This window comes from Lithobates pipiens, unplaced genomic scaffold (genome assembly GCF_037356315.1).
Source record: "Lithobates pipiens isolate NorthernLeopardFrog02 unplaced genomic scaffold, aLitPip1_a1.2 Scaffold_8, whole genome shotgun sequence".
In the NCBI taxonomy this organism is placed as follows: Eukaryota; Metazoa; Chordata; class Amphibia; order Anura; family Ranidae; genus Lithobates; species Lithobates pipiens.
In genome coordinates, this window is record NW_027507903.1 from 92,899,191 (window position 1) to 92,918,251 (window position 19,061).

General features: G+C 42.7%; 1 protein-coding gene across 11 annotated transcripts in view; it reads left to right on the top strand.

Annotated features, from left to right (window-relative positions):
- TJP1 (tight junction protein 1) overlaps window positions 1-19,061 on the top strand; it is a 738,699-nt gene that overhangs the window by 505,803 nt on the left and 213,835 nt on the right. Inside the window, exon 1 of one of the 11 annotated variants that reach the window (XM_077473251.1) lies at window positions 8,016-8,209. The exons of the other annotated variants lie outside the window; for them this stretch is intronic. Coding sequence (XP_077329377.1) covers window positions 8,207-8,209 — 3 coding nt within the window. The 5' untranslated portion in view covers window positions 8,016-8,206. Of the gene's footprint in view, window positions 1-8,015; window positions 8,210-19,061 lie in introns of those variants that run through there. 11 annotated transcript variants of the gene reach the window in all.

Consider the following 19,061-nt stretch of genomic DNA (forward strand, 5'->3'; position numbering starts at 1 on the left):
CAAGCTGTTTTAACTTCCATACTAGAGATGAGCATACTGGTTTATGATTTCCCCACAACACAGCAGATCAGTGAATGTAATGCAGTACTGTTCTAACCCCTGGTTTTTGAGGTCAGACCCATAATAAGAAAAGACAAAGTCAAAAAGGAGAAATAAAGTTGGGACAGCTAAGGAGGGTGGCCTCCTATATTAATATTATAGAAGAAAACAATAAGTGCGTTCGCTGCTACTACTACATTCCCATATCTGTGGTTTCCATATGTTAGGGTTGTAGTGCTTTGTGGTAAAATGCATTTTACATACAAAACACGCTTTGCTTGAGGCCACATCAAAAATGCAGCAGGTTAGGTTTTTTTTTTGCAAGCTGCACTTCAATGCTTCTTCATAAACATAGCCTTATGCATTACTACAGTAAATCACACTTAGAATTACTATTAACAATGTGCGGATGTTATCTTTGTTTTATATTCATATATACTTAAAGTAGTTGTAAGTCCCTTACATATACCAGCTAAAGTTTCTTGTCTCAGGTGATACACAGGGATTGAACAAATCCTTCTACATAAGTTGTACCTGCTTACCTGCAGCCCTCTCCCTTCTACAGTCATTCAGATTGCACAGTTTACACAGCTTTCAGAAGGCAGGGGGCAGGGATCTGAGATCACACACTGCAGACCACAGAAAGGAAAGCTGAGTGTAATCTGAGACCTGAGTGGAGGGAAAGGACGCAGCCCCTCTACACAGTCTCATAGGGAAACATTTACAGCTATGGTTGTCAATCGTCTGCAATGTGCTGGAGCAGGGGCAGGGAAAGGGCTGTCTCCTGCTCTTGCTTGGTATTGGCATGAACTGTAAACAGTTACTCATGCAGATGGCGGACGAATGACAGAGCAGGCAGAAACCACAATAGGTGCTTTGGGTTGAGGCAAGTACACACTATAAAAGAATAGTCATTCCCTTTACAGGTGTTTTTTTAAATTTTTTTTGCATAAATGCCTTTTTATGAGCTCTCTTCAGACCAGTTACATGATGTGCAGGGTCCTCTTCTGTGGCACTGGGTGCACTTCATGGATGCAGAAAGCAGCACTAACAATATGACTTCTCTGCAATAGAATGACATACCTGCAGGGGTGATGATGCCTTGAACTGATAGGAAGTGAAATGAATGACAGTGATTGCATGCGAAACATGTTGAGCCAATCTCCTTTATTTGAACAACATAATTTTACCGCAATTCTGACTTTCTACTATATTCTTGGATTTTTGACTTTACCATGAAATGTTTACAATATATCTTCCTAGTCTCCATTTGAATTATGGTTGTGTTACAGTAGACATTTGTATTTTGTATATGGTTACAATTATGTTTTGTGGGATTTTAAAAGATTTGTAAAAAAAACTTTTTTATGTCTATACTAATAAAATATTTTTTGATATTTAAATCCTCTTGTTATGGTGCCTAAAAAGTCCATAGTCCCTTCTTTATCTAAATTCATTTAATGTTAGGACGTGGCACATTTCTACCCTGTCTTTGTATCCACAGTACCACTCTGTGACAGGATACACAAATCAATTTTTCAACAACATGACTTCTCTGCAATGGAATGACATACCTGAAGGGGTGGCTCATGATGCCTTAGGCCCCTTTCACACATGCTGATGGTATGTCCGTATTTCATCCATCCGTTTGCGGATGAAATACGGACATCCATTCATCCCTATGGGATAGCGGGTGTCTGCGGATGAGCATCCGCAGACACCCGCTATTGTCCGCCTCCGCAAATGTCCGATTCTGCAGACGGAGGAAAATCCTATTTTTCTGTCCGTCTGCAGAGCGGATCGGATGAACACGGACACACGGTCCGTGCTCGTCCGATCCCCATAGAGGAGAGCGGAGAGCTGACAGGGCGGTCCCCGCACAGTGTGCGGAGACCGCCCTGTCCGCAGCCGGCTCAGCGGGGACAACAGAGCGATCCCCGCTGAGCGAGCGGATCATCACGGGGCGGATCTTTACTGATCCGCCCCGTGTGAAAGGGGCCTTAAACCGATAGGAAGTGAAATGAATGACAGTGGAAGGCCTCTGTCAGTTTTTCAGGCGGACCTGACCGGATATTCCATAGACCTCTATGGAGCGTCGGATGTCAGCGGTGACATGTCCACTGACATCCGACCCGCTCCGATCCGAAAAAGTGTCACAGAGGAAAAACCTACTTTTCCATCCGTCTGCGTAACGGATTGAGTGACATCGGACTCTGCGGTCCATTGTCATCCGTTCTCCCATAGGGGAGAGCTGTGCTCTGACATGTCTGTCCCTGGACAGTGTGCAGATACAGACCTGTCATCTCCCTGCTCAACGGGGATCGATGGAGCAATCCCTGCTGAGCAAGCCGGTGTCCACGGGGTCGATCATCACGGATCCGTCCCGTGTGAAAGAGGCCGAAGTCTTTCACCCAGAAAGGGTGACTATTGCACAGAAGGCTTTTTTTCATATGGGCTAGGCAGTTCATTTAATTAAAGAAATACTTTTAATCTAAAACATGTATTAAAAAAAATGAAAGTGCAATAGGAAATTGGTGGAATTGGGCTTTCATACTGGACACAGAAATATATAAACTGTATATATATATATATATATATATATATATATATATATATATACATATATATTGTAGACATGTCACTGGAGAAGTGATCGAGGGGGTGTACATCTCACCTAGGTTGCTACACAGTGTGAGATGGTAAATCTAGGATGGATCAGTTTCTCAGCAGCGATATGCTGCTGAGTTGTTATTTAATTTTGCCGGGCCTGGGTTTATATGGAATGGCAGGTAGGTTTGGTAGAGGGACCTGTCATTCCACATCCCCCGATCCAGTTCTGGGTTTGGGATCAGGTGAGCTTGGATCCTAATTAGCCTGGGAAGCTAAAGGCTCTGTAGGGTCTGCAGGTGATTGCTGCTCAGCCAGGGAATGAACAATCTGTGTGTTGAAGGAAGCTGCAAGCACAGCCACTGCTGGAGCTAAAACTCACCCTGCGATATCCAGGCGAAAGACGCTGTGTTTGTAAGTGTCAGATAGGTGAGCAGAACCTGTTAGTAAGCGCCCAGCCGGGCTAGGACTTTTGTTTTTGTTGTACTTAGAAAGCACGGTGTTGCTGTATATTTTGTTTGCTGGACTGTTTGTACCACGAATAAACGCCAAGATCTGCTTTATCAAATTCCAAGTCTGCTGTGAACTGTGTCCAAACACACCCTACCCCGGGAAGATCCCTTACAGTTGGTGGAGGTAGCGGGCAACGCGGTTGCTAGGGGCAACGGTGTGGACAGACTTGGCTACAGCTGCTGATGTCCTGGGTGAAAGCTGCAACTACACTCCAAAAACAGTCCAGCAACATGGAGGAGATGCTGAAGCAGTTTATGCAAGTGAGTTTGCAACAACAGCAGGCTCAGACAGAGGCCAATAGACGACATGAACAGTCCATGGCTGAACAACAGCAGATGATGGCTGCACAACAGCAGGCGCAGACAGAGGCCAATAGACGACATGAACAGTCCATGGCTGCACAACAGCAGATGATGGCTGCACAACAGCGGATGCATAAGGAAGAGTTGCAAGCTTTGCGCCAAAGCCAACAACAACTTATCGAGCACCTGATAGTAAATCGAGAGGCGCCTGTGGTTGCTAATCCACCCACAATGGAGGGAGCCGCTCCAGAGATTTTTTCTGGGAGAAGGACTGTGCAGAAAGCGCTGCAAAAGATGACTGCTGAGGACGATGTTGAGGCCTATCTAACAGTATTTGAGCGCGTGGCTGAGCGAGAGAAGTTACCAGCCGCTGAGTGGGCAGAGGTAATTGCGCCCTATTTAACAGGTGAACCTCAAAAGGCCTACTATGACCTCAGTGAGCAAGAGGTTAAGGACTATACTCGGCTAAAAGAGGAGATGCTTGCCCGACTAGGAGTTACTACTGCAGTCCGTGCCCGGAGGGTACGCAACTGGAGCTACAGTCTGGACAAATCAGCGAGGTCCCAGATGTATGACCTAATCCATTTGGCAAGAAAGTGGTTGGAGCCAGACACTTCTACTCCTGCACAAATCCTAGAGAAGGTCGTGATGGATCGCTACCTCCGAGCCCTTCCTACTGACTTGCAACGCTGGGTGGGACAAGGTGATCCTAAGAATGCAAACGAACTTGTCAACCTTGTGGAGAGGTTCCAGGCGACTGAGGACTACCTCCGTGATGTTCCTGCAGCATCTTCACCTCCCCGGAGCGCCAGATCTGTGCCGTCAGCTGGTAAGAGACTTCCATCTATTGGGGGAGTGTGGAGGGGTGCTGATGGGGGGAAAAGGGCTCAAGTGGTGTCTCAGGGACAAAAGACTGGTGATGGTCCCGGGTGGCTAAGGGGCTCTGAAAAGGACTCCTTGCCAAAGAGACCAGGCCCTATCCAGTGTTGGAGATGCCATGAGGCGGGACACGTGTCGGCCCATTGCCCTCTTACCTCTGAACCCATGGAATGTGACGCTAGCCGGCGTCAGTCGCTATTTGCGGAACCATCTTGTGCTGCAGTTCCTGGACTAGAGACTGAACCGCAAATCTGCAACATCACAATCAATGACTTTCCTGTTAAAGCGTTAATGGACTCAGGAAGCCTTGTAACCTTGGTGCATGCTAGCCTGGTGACTGGGGACTTAGAGTCTAAAAAGCATATGAGTGTTGTGTGCATACATGGTGATACAAAAGTGTACCCTATAGTGCTGGCTAAAGTCGGGACTGAACAAGGCACCGTACAATATGAAGTGGGTGTGGTTAAAAACCTCATGCATAATGTAATATTGGGGCGCGATTTTCCATTATTCTGGGCTCTTTGGGAAAAAAGAAAAATCCCCAAAAGGAGTGAGGATACCTCTAAGGGGGTTGCCTTGTCCACTGTGAATGATAAAAATGTGCAGGATGAAAATGATTGTTTTCCTTTGCAGGTCCTGGCTGGGGAGGAGGAGGCTCCTCCCACTGAGCAAAATATACTAGACTTAGAGGTGTCTAGCGATAATTTTGGGACTGCACAATTACAGGACCCCACTCTCAAAAATGCGAGAGAGCAGGTTGCTGTTATGAACGGGGTACCTCAGGAACCAGATGCTGAAAAAAGATTTCCACATTTTTCGGTGACTAATGATCTTTTCTATAGAGTCAATAAGGTTAAAGATGAGATTGTGGAACAGCTTCTGGTACCTAAGCCGTACCGGCGTCAGGTGCTTGACATGGCACATAACCATGTTCTTGGGGGACACTTGGGGACTGACAAAACGCGAGAGAGGGTTCTCCAGAGGTTTTTTTGGCCGGCCATATATGATGACATTAAAAAATACTGTGAGTCGTGCCCCACATGTCAGGTTAGTGCCCCAGTGTCACATTTTCGCAGTCCTTTGGTTTCGCTCCCTATTATAGAGGTGCCTTTTGAGCGTATTGCCATGGATTTAGTGGGTCCCATTGTAAAGTCAGCTAGAGGACACCAGTATATTTTGGTAGTCCTGGATTATGCGACCCGCTATCCTGAGGCTGTACCCTTAAGAAACACTGCATCTAAAACAATTGCACGTGAGTTGTTTTATATGTTCTCTAGGACTGGGATCCCCAAAGAAATCCTAACTGACCAAGGTACGCCATTTATGTCGAAAGTAATGAAGGAATTATGCAGACTATTTAAAATCTCACACATCCGTACCTCTGTGTACCACCCCCAGACGGACGGATTGGTGGAGAGATTTAATAAAACTTTGAAACATATGTTGAAGAAAGTGGTGGCAAAAGATGGTCGTGACTGGGATCATTTATTACCCTACCTCATGTTTGCTATTAGGGAGGTGCCCCAAGCGTCCACAGGGTTCTCACCATTCGAGTTGGTCTATGGTCATCACCCTAGGGGTCTACTAGACATTGCAAAAGAGACATGGGAGAATGAGTCCACCCCATACAAGAGTGTTATTGAGCATGTAGCACAAATGCAGGACCGTATAGCCACTGTAATGCCCCTGGTAAGGGAACACCTCCAGAGAGCTCAAGAGGCCCAAAGTAGAATTTACAACCGGTCCGCAAGAATCAGGACATTCAACCCAGGCGATAGGGTCCTTATACTAGTCCCCACTGTTGAGAGTAAATTCTTGGCGAAGTGGCAAGGTCCTTATGAAATTGTTGAAAAGATCAGTGAGGTGAACTACAAGGTGCACCAACCAGGTAGAAGGAAGCCTTTCCAAGTTTATCACATAAACTTGATCAAGCCCTGGAAAGACAGGGAATCCTTGGGGGCGACAAATACTGTTAATAATTTGTCACAACCAATCCCTCCAGTCAAGGTAGGTGATACTCTATCAGTGTCACAGAAACAGGAGGCTCAGGAATTTTTACAGAAAAACAAATATCTGGGCTACATTGTTGGAAGAGGATTGGTTAGGCCACAGCTAAATAAAATTGAGGCAATACAGAATTGGCCTAGACCCCTGACAAGGAAACAGGTTAGAGCTTTCCTGGGTATTACGGGTTATTACCGTAGATTTGTGCCGAACTTTGCCTCAGTTGCTGCTCCGCTAACTGACTTGACAAAGGGCGGAAAGACAGCAATGGTCACGTGGACCCCAGAGGCCGAGGAGGCTTTCCAAAGCCTTAAGTCTGCCTTGTGCCAACCACCTGTGTTAGTCACCCCCGATTTCAGGCGAGAATTTCTGGTCCAGACAGATGCCTCTAGCACAGGCTTAGGTGCAGTACTCTCACAAGTAGTGAATGGTGAGGAGCATCCGGTGACGTACTTGAGTAGAAAACTAACCCCGGCCGAGAAAAATTATGCCATTGTGGAGCGAGAATGTTTGGCAGTAAAGTGGGCCCTAGAATCTTTAAAGTATTACTTGCTAGGCAGGAAATTCAAGTTGGTGACAGACCATGCCCCCCTAACATGGATGAAGTTAAACAAGGAGAGAAATGCAAGAGTGACTAGATGGTTTCTCTCCCTACAAAACTTTAATTTCACTGTGGAACACAGGCCAGGGAAATTACAGGCAAATGCTGACGCATTGTCAAGGGTAAGTTGTCTGTGGGGACAAAAGGCTCAGCCCTCCGGTCTGAAAAAGAGGGGGGGGATATGTAGACATGTCACTGGAGAAGTGATCGAGGGGGTGTACATCTCACCTAGGTTGCTACACAGTGTGAGATGGTAAATCCAGGATGGATCAGTTTCTCAGCAGCGATATGCTGCTGAGTTGTTATTTAATTTTGCCGGGCCTGGGTTTATATGGAATGGCAGGTAGGTTTGGTAGAGGGACCTGTCATTCCACATCCCCCGATCCAGTTCTGGGTTTGGGATCAGGTGAGCTTGGATCCTAATTAGCCTGGGAAGCTAAAGGCTCTGTAGGGTCTGCAGGTGATTGCTGCTCAGCCAGGGAATGAACAATCTGTGTGTTGAAGGAAGCTGCAAGCACAGCCACTGCTGGAGCTAAAACTCACCCTGCGATATCCAGGCGAAAGACGCTGTGTTTGTAAGTGTCAGATAGGTGAGCAGAACCTGTTAGTAAGCGCCCAGCCAGGCTAGGACTTTTGTTTTTGTTGTACTTAGAAAGCACGGTGTTGCTGTATATTTTGTTTGCTGGACTGTTTGTACCACGAATAAACGCCAAGATCTGCTTTATCAAATTCCAAGTCTGCTGTGAACTGTGTCCAAACACACCCTACCCCGGGAAGATCCCTTACAATATATATATATATATATATATATATATATATATATATATATATATATATATATATATATATATATATATATATATAAAATAGTTGTAAAAGGATTCACTATGGAAATCTTGGATAACAAGCAGTGCCATTTTACTACAAGACTTATGCTTGGGCGGATACTGGTACAGGCTGAGTGACTTGAAATACAGGTGTATGTGTGTGTGGGTGGACTATAACCTTCTTCTCCTTGGCTGTGTGTAACCATTAACCTGCCTGAGGGTAGGGGTGGTGCATGGAAAAGGAACAGGTTGATGATGTGATCTAGTAAGATTGAGCTCATCTGTGAACATTTTCTAGTTGTCAGGCTTTCTCATTAAAGGATTTCTACAGTGCATGGTGGAAGCTGTTTCGTAGAGTTCTCACGATGATTGTTACTGGATATTGGTGTTGCAGCGAAGAGTGAAACTATGCAGTTTCGATGTGAGGCTACATAATGGTATGTATGCCTAGTAGAGTGATAAGAGTGAACACTCCTTGATTTCTGCCCTGATTGGTTTACATAGCTTGGACGCAGTACACGCTGTCACTTGCTACAAGGTTAGCAGTTGGCAGTGTTTCTTAAATCAAAAACATAGTTAATAACCTGGAAAATCCACTTTTTAAGTGGTTAAGAATATGATTAATAATTTATACCATATGTTTTCCATTTTTAGAGGAAAGTTGTGATGACTTTTCAATGATGTTATTTATTTTTTTATCTAATGGTAGTGGAGGATATATTTGCTGCACACGTATAAGATACCCTTAAAAGAACAGATCCCTGAGAAGAATGTGAAAAATGTATGCAGAGGCAATGGTTAATGTCATTGGCATGCAGGGATTCAAATATAGACTTGTGATAAGGACTTTGGCGCCTGATAAATTCCTTTGAAAACCACATTCATCGTTTGCTCGGGTAATAAAGCTTTAGTAGCATTGTAAATTTTCACAGTTAAAGTGTTTTTGTTTGAAAACTATATAGTGATTTCTTACAGAAAGAACAGTTATACACGTTTCTAAAGAGGGAAAACTATCTTGGACAGTTTGTGTTGATACTTTGGAACCAGTGAGATTCTCCTCTTATTCTACATCTCTGTGATTGATGGGGGCAACACACTTTTCTGAGATAATTCTCTCTACAGACATGACCTATAAATAGGTCCAACATTTTTCTAATTGGGAAGATGCAAACAAAAAATGCACTGAGCTATGTAATGTTATTAACTTCTCTTGTAAAATCTAGTAATAGTATAGTATTTATTATTATTATTATATAGCACCAACAGTTTCCGCAGCGCCTTTTTACTGTCATCGGGGAAGACCGTACAATTACAATACAATTCAATACAGGAGGGATCAGAGGGCCCTGCTCTATTTAGTAAAGTATAGCATATAGTTCCATAGTATAATGTCTAGTAATATAGTAATTATATTAAATATTAATAATATAGTATGACATTTTTTTTGCAGTATAGTATGTTTAATATAGAATAGATGGTGAGGCCACAAACCTAAAAGAATGAAAGGTATGCCTGACTTCTGTGAACATAAGCAGTTATAAAATAAAAATGGCCTTAGGGGAATACGATGCCAAATTCTACTATTAAGGACCCATACTGACATAATATTTTAAGAATTGTGTGTTATTTCAGGTTTGCTTATACATTGGCATTGCGTTTTCTATGCTCTTTGCTGAGTGTAAAATAAACCTATTAAATGATGGGTTACTGTGAAAATGATATATGGAAGTAGACTGGTGGTGGTCAACCTACTAGATATAGCGGGCATCAACTGCTGCCTTGACATCCCCTGGGAGCTGCACATAATAATTAGCACTTGTAATGCTACAGGAGATTGTCAGAGACTGTGACTATACTGCAGTCACAGAATAGAAACATACTGAAGGTGGCAATGGGGTCTGGAGATATGTTGCAGAAGACCTTAGAGATTGGGCCATGTAATTGAAGATTGGAGGAAATCTTTGGTATTACAGCCCCTTTTAAAAGAAAATGCTCCCATTGTCATCAGCTGGGGGGCCTGAGGGAAACACATAAAGTACCAAAGGGCCCATGGCTGCAGGTTGAACACCAGACAACTATAGAGAGCTTCCTTGGAAGAAAGCAATTCTAAAACGTGCAATTGGATACAATGGGAAATATAGGCCCAAACTCCAACCAAAACTTTTTTTTTTCAATAGAGAGGAGGAGGGTTTGAATAATGGGGTAATTTTTCTTTACTTCCTGTCTCAGTGATGGGGTTCAGAGAAACAGGAATTGAGGAGAAATTCCCCCAAATGAGGACAGAGGCAGTACCAAAAACAGCTTCTTGTAGTAGAATGGGGGAGGGTTAGAAAATGTGTGAGGTTGTTAGCAAAATAAAAGGGCTGAGAGAAGTTCTAACCCTTAGTCAATACTAAAAATAATGTTTTGGTGGGAGATGGGCTCTAATTCAATAAAGCATGATAGGTAAAATTTGGTGATCGCACAATATGAGATATACCAGTAAGGTGAAAAATATCCCTTTGATTGAAGCAAAAAATGTAAGATTATGGGGTTGATTTACTATACATGGAGTGCAAAATCTGGTGCAGCTTTGCATAGAAACGAATCGGCTTCCAGGTTTTTGGTCATTGGCTTCTATGCAGAGCTACACCAAATTTTGCACTGTCCAGTTTTAGTAAATTAGCCCCTTTTATTTCATTCCAAATAGGATTATAAAGATCATTTCCTTTAGCTTTTATTCTGTTTTGTTCTGATTGTTGATCCATAAAATATCATATCATAATATTTTTTAAGCAAAATTTTACAGTAAATTGATTTATTCCCATTAAAAATATTTTTTATTGGGAATGTTTGTTACTTATTGTAACCAATGGCGTGTGCATTGTTTAAAGAGTAAATTGCGTTTTTAGATGTGTTGTATTTTGAATTTTTTAACTTGTTATTCCCGATTAGCTAGTTCAGATGGCTGAAAAAGCATGACAGTGAGCTTCAGCTGCAGCAGAAGACTTTATACACATTATATATTGTTTCCTATTCCTATGCTTGTTTTGACATATTTCGATGTTAGCATGATGATAGAGTAGCAGTGAGTCATTTATGAGCAGAAGAGGTGCCTCCCTGATGAATTTGACTTATTTTATCACAGCTGCTCTTTCTGTTCATGTATAGGATATGCAGTAAATTACTGCCTGAATATGAAACCTATACCCAATGTAATTCAGATACTTTTTCATATAGCAAACAGGGGAATATTGTTCTGATCATATTTTCTTTAGGTTATTTTTTCCTAGAGTTTACATATCTGCACATACATTTTTCAGTGAAAAAGCCACAAAGGGATTTATTCTGAGAGTTCTAGAATGATTGAGAGATTCTCATTCATCTGAGAGATTCCTATGCTCTAGGTCTTAAATTGAGAATCTCAATGACTACATTTGCTTAACAGGAACCCTGCAAATGCAATAAAATTGGACATTCTCTTCCCATTTGCTTATGTGGATCTACATGAAAAGAGGTATGCAACAGCAGTCCCAGTTGTACATTTATTTAAATTGATTATTGAAAATAGGATTGAAAATGGGCTTAAAATCGGATCTACTAGACTTTGAAAAATTGTGATTGCTGTTGCCTGGAGTGCAGGATTGCACATTGCAAAGTTGTTGGGCATTTAGGCAAAAATAGAGCTTACAGAGCTGTGATAACTTGCTTAGCATAGTGTGAATGTACATGTGATGCATTATTACTCATTTTCAATGGCATCCCAACATTCATTCATGAAGTACTCAAACATAGCTTGCAGTGTTCTGGAAAAAAATTAGACATGTCATTTTTTTGGCCTATGGACTTGGGTTGAGGATCCACTGAAAATCTGTGAGCTTGCTCAGCGCAGCCTATGGTGATCGGCACACGCATAAGTGCAAATAAGCCCTAGGCAGAAATCTTAAAGTGTACTATGAATAGATCAGAACAACTCATAATCATAAAATCCGCTATTTAAAAGGTAGAGTTGAATCTTGGCCTAGACCAACAAGGCCCAGGCCTAGGGAGGCACTTTGTGGGGGAGCGAAAAGAGTGCCCGCTAGCTTACAGTTCACTTTTAGTGTAGCGTCAGTCTTATGGGGCAGACTGGGCCAGGAGGCGAATCGCACTGCTGCCGGTATGCAGACAGCCAGAGTTCCACAACTCAGGGGGGCACCACTTTTAGTTTTGACTTTCCTATTATCACAGTGGACCTCTCACCTGAGTTCTCAGCTATAGAGAGACAAATGCCATGTCGGGAGGCTGAAAGTGTCTGAAGAAGAAAGTCAGCTGACGGGGGGTTAGTAGAGTGAAGAGTGAGGAGCTCTCCACTGTATAAGGAGACCCCATGTTGGGAGAGGCGTAGTGTAGACATTTGCAGGGAGCCAGGCAGGTTGTAAGTAACCAGGCTGAAAGGAAAACCACACCAGTTGAGTGGAAATTGCAGGACTATTACCGAGCTGCCATGGGGCTTCTAATCTGGGTAGTAGGGATGGTGCAGATGCAAGGGAGACTGAGATGGTCAGCTATAATTAGGAGCTAGGTAGTAAGACTTTCCTGCGAACGTTTGGGTGATCACAATCTAATATATATACTGTATATACTAGAAATCCCTGAGGGCTTTCAAGCTTGCAATGATGCATATGGCAATTAAATATTAGGAAATCTTCTTCTTAATAAGGAGTTGCTATACAGTATATTATAGTGACTTACCATAGCTATTAGCTACTGGTAATCTTTATAGGAGGTAGGTGTTAATGTTTATACAGTAGCTGACTAGATTATATAGCAGGGTGGAAGGAAAGCTACACTATTTGGAACATTTGAAACTTGCATGGCACTTACCTAGCTGCCAAAGGGCTTTTAATCTAGGGATGGTGCAGACACAAGGGAACAGACATGGTCACCTATACCAGACATGTAGGTAGTAAGACTCTCCTGCAATTTTTTTCTTGTGTCAGTTGTACATATTAAGGAATCTTAATTTTATTTCTGTTGATTGCTGATGAGAAAATAAACAGATGGATTTCAGAAAATCTGATTGTGTGTGGGCTCTATCGGACTTTTTCCGTCTGAAATTCCAACCGTGTGTATGGGGCAAAAAGTTTGAGAGCAGGATCTAAAATTTTCCAACAACAAAATCCGATCGGACTTTTTCCGATCGTGTGTAGAGAATTTCTGACGCACAAAGTGGCACGCATGCTCAGAAAATTTTTTGAGATGAAAGCTATTGGCTACTGGCCTCTACATAGTCCCCTCGTATGTTTTCTATGTCACCTCGTTCCGAACGATCGGATTTTCCGACAACTTTGTGAGACCAACATGCAAGACAAGTTTCGGACAAAATCTGTCAGAAAAAATTAGACAAATTTTGTGGTCGGAATGTTCGACTGTGTGTACGGGGCATTATGCTGCATACACACGATTGGACATTGATCGGACATTCCGACAACAAAATCCATGCATTTTTTCGGGCGGATGTTGGCTCAGACTTCTCTTGCATACACACGGTCACACAAAGTTGGTCAGAAATTGAGAATGTCAAGAACATGGTGACATACAACACACTCGACAAGCCGAGAAAATTTAAGTTCAATAGCCAGTGCGGCTCTGCTTGATTCTGAGCATGCATCAAACTTTGTGCGTCGGAATTGTGTATACACAATCGGAATTTCCGACAACGGATTTTGTTGTCGGAAAATTTGAGATCCAGATCTCAAATTTTGTGTGATCAAAATTCTGATGAAGCCTACACACAGTCGGAATTTCCGACAAAAAGCTCACATCGAACATTTTCCATCGGAAAATCCAACCCCACTTAGAGGTTCGCTGCAGTCAGGTCATGCTGACCGTCAACCCTAAACTAGCCCTAAATCAGGCTATAAAATGCATTTCTTCCTGATTCTGTTGCATATTATTTCTCAAGCCTTGAAATGGGGGAGTCCAATTACCCTGAAATGTTTTGGCTGTATGTGAGGTTTCAGTTTAAATATTAATTTTGTGAGATGATCATGTTTTACTATTACTCCCAACCACATATTTGCTATTTAACATGTGGGGCTGTGAATAAACATACAACAGTTAACATCATAATACATTTGTGAGTACAACAGCCAATACAGAACACATAATGCATCAGACTCTTGGCTGTGCGGGATGCAAAGGAAGGTGACCATACAGGGCGCATCCCATATTCCTGATAAACTGTAAAATGTTTTGCAGTTAAGGAACATTAGTAATAGTCTAGTGCAGTGATGGCGAACCTTGGCACCCCAGATGTTTTGAAACTACATTTCCCATGATGCTCAACTACACTGCAGAGTGCAAGAGCATCATGGGAAATGTAGTTCCAAAACATCTGGGGTGCCAAGGTTCGCCATCACTGGTCTAGTGCATCATTTCTTAAGCGTTTTACCACAGTGGAACCCTTACAATAAGGTTAAAGAATGGACATCCTACAGAAACTAATGTATATCTTCCAAGCAATTACTGCTCAACCACCTCTAGGTTTCTTTTCTTCCCTTAATAAGGCAATTTGGGCCTTTTTCATGACACTGCAAGAAACCCAGGATCCCTCAAACAGTCCTGTTGCTACCTAAAATAGGAGTGGGGTTGCCTTGCCCCAGCCACTGCTTTATTTCCATTATTCTCTGATTAGGTTGGTCGATTGGTTTCATAGTACTTCTACCACATTGTGGACTCGGTTGTGAACTGATCACCTCTTCCCTGAGGTCACCTCCTTGCCCTGGGCTGATCTAGCTCAAAGACCTTATGCCCCTCATAGTTCATGCCACATTACAGATATGAAATGCTTATATAGATAAGGGCCTCCTCTCCTCTAGGCTGGACACCCTGTCTCCTTTATTTGGGATTGCTTCTTTTCCCCCCATTGGCCACAAATTCCAATTTCCTCTTCTGGCACCGACAGGGAAGCCCAGCTAAAATTAATTAATTGGGGTAATTTGGAAGACTGTCCCTTGCATTGATTGTCAGATGGAAAAATGTCCCTTATATTGGTAGTAAGTGGAAAGAGATCCTCCCTTACATTGGTGGTTAGATTGCCACCCTTACAGACAGTTAAAAAGGTCAGTGGTGTAATACTGCTGGATGGGAGGTCAAGCAGCCACAGCTCAGGGAAACCCTAGTAAGTTCTGGAGGAACATTAGGGTTTCACAGCAGCCTAGCTGAGAATGGCTGGTCTGGTGATTACTGGAAAAATGTAATCAGGAGTCCTATGAATGCCGGTTCCAGCTGTACTTCTACAATGATATGACATTATGTATTTAGAACAAATTCCACCTATCAACCTTGGGGAGTTGCAGGAAGCACAGATGTCTGTGCGGCCCGCTTTTGTACTGGCACGCTAAAGAGTCCTCAGTGAGGCATTGCCATAACAGCTGATCAGGGTCAGAGCAGTTGTATGCGGCAATATAGGTGTTTCTGTTTTTTCTGGCCACTGAGCATATATACAGTAGGTCACAAAGAATGTACTGCCAGAAGAAGAAGATTTTTTCCAGAAAACCACTGTGATGTAATTATTACGGTGCTGTCTATTAGGATATGTTACGTTATACAGTAAATGCTTTGTAGCTGATGAGAGTTGGGTAACACTGCAGATTTTACAAAACTACGTTGAAATCACTGACCTTTTTATAGTTTCTATCGCAGACTTATAGGCAATTACATTAACACTATTCAATTACTCCAATGCACAATTTTGACATTGTGTGGTAAATCTACTTAGTCATTTCCTGCTAAGTGTCACTCAGCACAGGTGTAGCAATGCATATAATAAAGCAAAATCTTATGTAATTAAGATACTCCTAAGACATGTCATTACAAGAGTACATTTACGTAAGATTCTTTATGCTCTGACACTGGCCTAAGTTTTAGTTCCATTTGATAAGAAAAACGTGATGAGATAGTTGTTGGTGACTCGTATATTTTGTATCTCTGTACAATGTTAATTATACATATATTGGTCTTGGATGCATATGTAAGCCTCAGTCATTAGATCGTGTGATAGTCTGGGGAAATCTGTTAACGTATGAATTAACACACCATATGAATATACGCACATCTGGTTAATGCAGAATACTCTGGCACTGATCTAAGCATTTCTAGCTGTGATCAGGTAGTGTAAAGCTAGCCATGCACATGTACACTATATTGTCAAAAGTATTGGGACACCTGTCTTTACACGCACATGAACCTTAATGGCATCCCAGTCTTAGTACGCAGGGTTCAATATTGAGTTGGCTCACCTTTTGCAGCTATAGCATTTTAAACTTTTCAGGGAATGCTGTCTACAAGGTTTAGGAGTGTGTCTATGGCAATGTTTGGTCATTCTTCCAGAAGCGCATTTATGAAGTCAGGCACTAATGTTGGACAAGAAGTCCTGGCTCACAGTCTTCGCTCTTATTCATCCTAAAGGTGTTCTATTGGGTTGAGGTCAGGACTTGGTGCAGGCCAGTCAAGTTCCTCCACCCCAAACTTGCTTATCCATGTCTTTATGGACCTTGCTTTGTGCACTGGTGCGCAGTCATGTTGGAACAAGAAGGGGCCATCCCCAAACTGTTCCCACAAAGTTGGGAGTATGAAATTGTCCAAAATATCTTGGTATGCTGATGCCTTAAGAATTCCCTTCACTGGAACTAAGGGGCCAAGCCCATTTAGCTATGAATGCGTGCCATGATAGGGCGTGAAACGCATTAGCTAGCTGCCCTGTTCTCTCCCTATTTATGAGGTGACTGTATTTGGATTTTATTATTTCATATCAATAAAGATGCCTTCCATGGTGTGCGGCCGTCCAGGATTTTCTTCTTTCCTCGGGCCAAGCCCAACCCCTGAAAAACAACCCCACGCCATAATCCCCTCTCCACCAAAATCATTTGGAGGAGTGGCCCAATACTTTTAGCAGCATAGTGTGGATTTGTGAGTTTGGGATGGAGGAACTTGACTGGCCTGCAACCTGATAGAACAGCTTTGGGATGAATTAGAGCAGAGACTGCGAGCCAGGCCCCCTTGTCCAACATCAGTGCCTGACCTCACAAATGCACTTCTGGAAGAATGGTTAAACATTCCCATAGACACCCTCCTAAACCTTGTAGACAGCCTTCCCAGAAGAGTTTTATATATTTATATATATACATATATATGCATTCTGCTGATAGGGAAGGCTCCCCGCTGGCAGAACACAACATTTGGGGGGGGAATTGCCCCATCAACACTAAATGTGTTAATGGGGGAATCAAGCAATTTTCTTTCCTTCCACCCATGATGGAAGGAAAGAAAATTGCATAATCTATGGGCTGCTTAAGATACAAGCAATGATAACTTTTTTTATGCAACTGATAGATCTTCCTATTATGACCTGGGGCTCCTATGCACAGACATCCAAATGGGATAGTATACCATGTCAGTTTCATTGTTTGTTTTGGGCAGCTCCTAGTTGCCATAGTGGAAATTCGTGACAAAGCTGAGCAACATTTTGTTAATGTGCTGGAGTGCTCAGATTATGAGGTTGATTTACTAAAGACAAATATGCTGTTCAGTTTACAAGGGAAGTTGCACTGTGCAAGGAAGTTTTCTATACCAAAATGATCCAATTTTGTGCAAAGAAAAAAACATATCTTTTTTTTTTTTTGCTTGCAGGTGATTGGATGATGGTAGACAGCAGAGCTTAACTTCATTCACTAAACTCTGGGGATAATTCTCTTGCAAAGTGCAACTTCCCTTTTAAAGTGAACACTTTATTTGCCTTCAGTAAACAATGGGGTAGCACAGTGATTAAGAGCCCTTTCACACTGTGGCACAGGCCACACTAGCGGTAACGCGCTGCCTGTTTTAGCACCTCTATACCGCTGTTATAGCGTTGCTTTTAGGCTGATAGCTGGGCACTTTTAACTCCACTAGCAGTAGCAGTTCAATGGCAGGGGTGGTTTAGGAGTGGTGTATACACTGCTCCCACACTGTCCCAAAGATGCTGCTTGCAGGACTTTTTTTTTCGATCCCGCAAGTGCACCGCCCCAGTTTGAAAGCACTCAGGCTTTCACACTTTGGAGGCTTGAGAGGCGCTTTTCAGGCACTTTACGGGTGCTATTTTTGACATTAAAATGCCTGAAAGGTGCTTTCAGTGTGAAAGGGGTCTAAGGCTGCATTCACACCTGAGTGTCTTGAAGCTTTAAGCTCAAAAATGCTGGAGGAGAAAAAAATCAATGATTCTCTATGGAGATGGTTCACATCTCCACTCTGTTGCCTGAAGCTCAAACATGTTCTGAAGCTTTTTTTGTAAAAAGTAAAAAGTTAAATTAATTAATGATATGTAATAATACATTAATATATAATAATTAACCTCTAAACTTAAAAAATATTTAATACATTATTATTATTATTATTATTATTATTAATAATAATAATCCACCTTGCCACCTGTCTCCTGTTCCCCCACAATTGCTGCATTCACCCTCTGGCTCTATTCTACACTTCCCAAACTCTCTAAAACATGCATTAGCCACCCCCATTCTTAAAAAGCCCTCACTAGACCCCACCAATCTTAACAACCTATGCCCCATCTCCTTGCTCCCCTTTTTATCCAGACTCCTTGAAAGTCTGGTCTACAACCGACTGAGTGACCACCTCAGCAAGAATAACCTTCTTGATCCTCTTCAGTCTGGATTCCGCCCTCAACACTCCACGGAAACTGCTCTCCTAAAACTCACAAACGATCTACTAACAGCTAAATCCTATGGACTCTATTCTGTACTCTAATCCTAGACCCCTCTGCTGCCTTTGACACAGTGGACCACCCCCTCCTCCTCATGACTTCATGACTGACTCTTCGCTGGTTCTCATCCTACTTATTCAACCGCACCCTTAGTGTCACTTACAACTCTTCTGCCTCCTCTCCTCTCCCTTTCTCTGTTGGGGTCCCCCAAGCTTCTGTTCTTGGACCTCTCCTATTCTCCATCTACACCTCCTCCCTGGGTCAGGTAATAGCCTCCCATGGCTTCCATCATTATCTCTATGATGACGACATCCATATCTATCTCTCTACCCCTCATTTCACGCCTCCAGTCTCCTCACGTATTACTAATTTACTAACAGACATATCAGCCTGGATGTCAAACCACTTCCTCAAACTCAATCTATCCAGAACTGATTTTTTCCTCCCCCACATGCCTCTGCCCCTGATCTTTCTATCAAAATCAATAGCACTACTATCAATCAGCCCCTGCATGCCAAGGTTCTAGGTGTAATCCTGGACTCTAAACTATGCTTTCGGCCCCA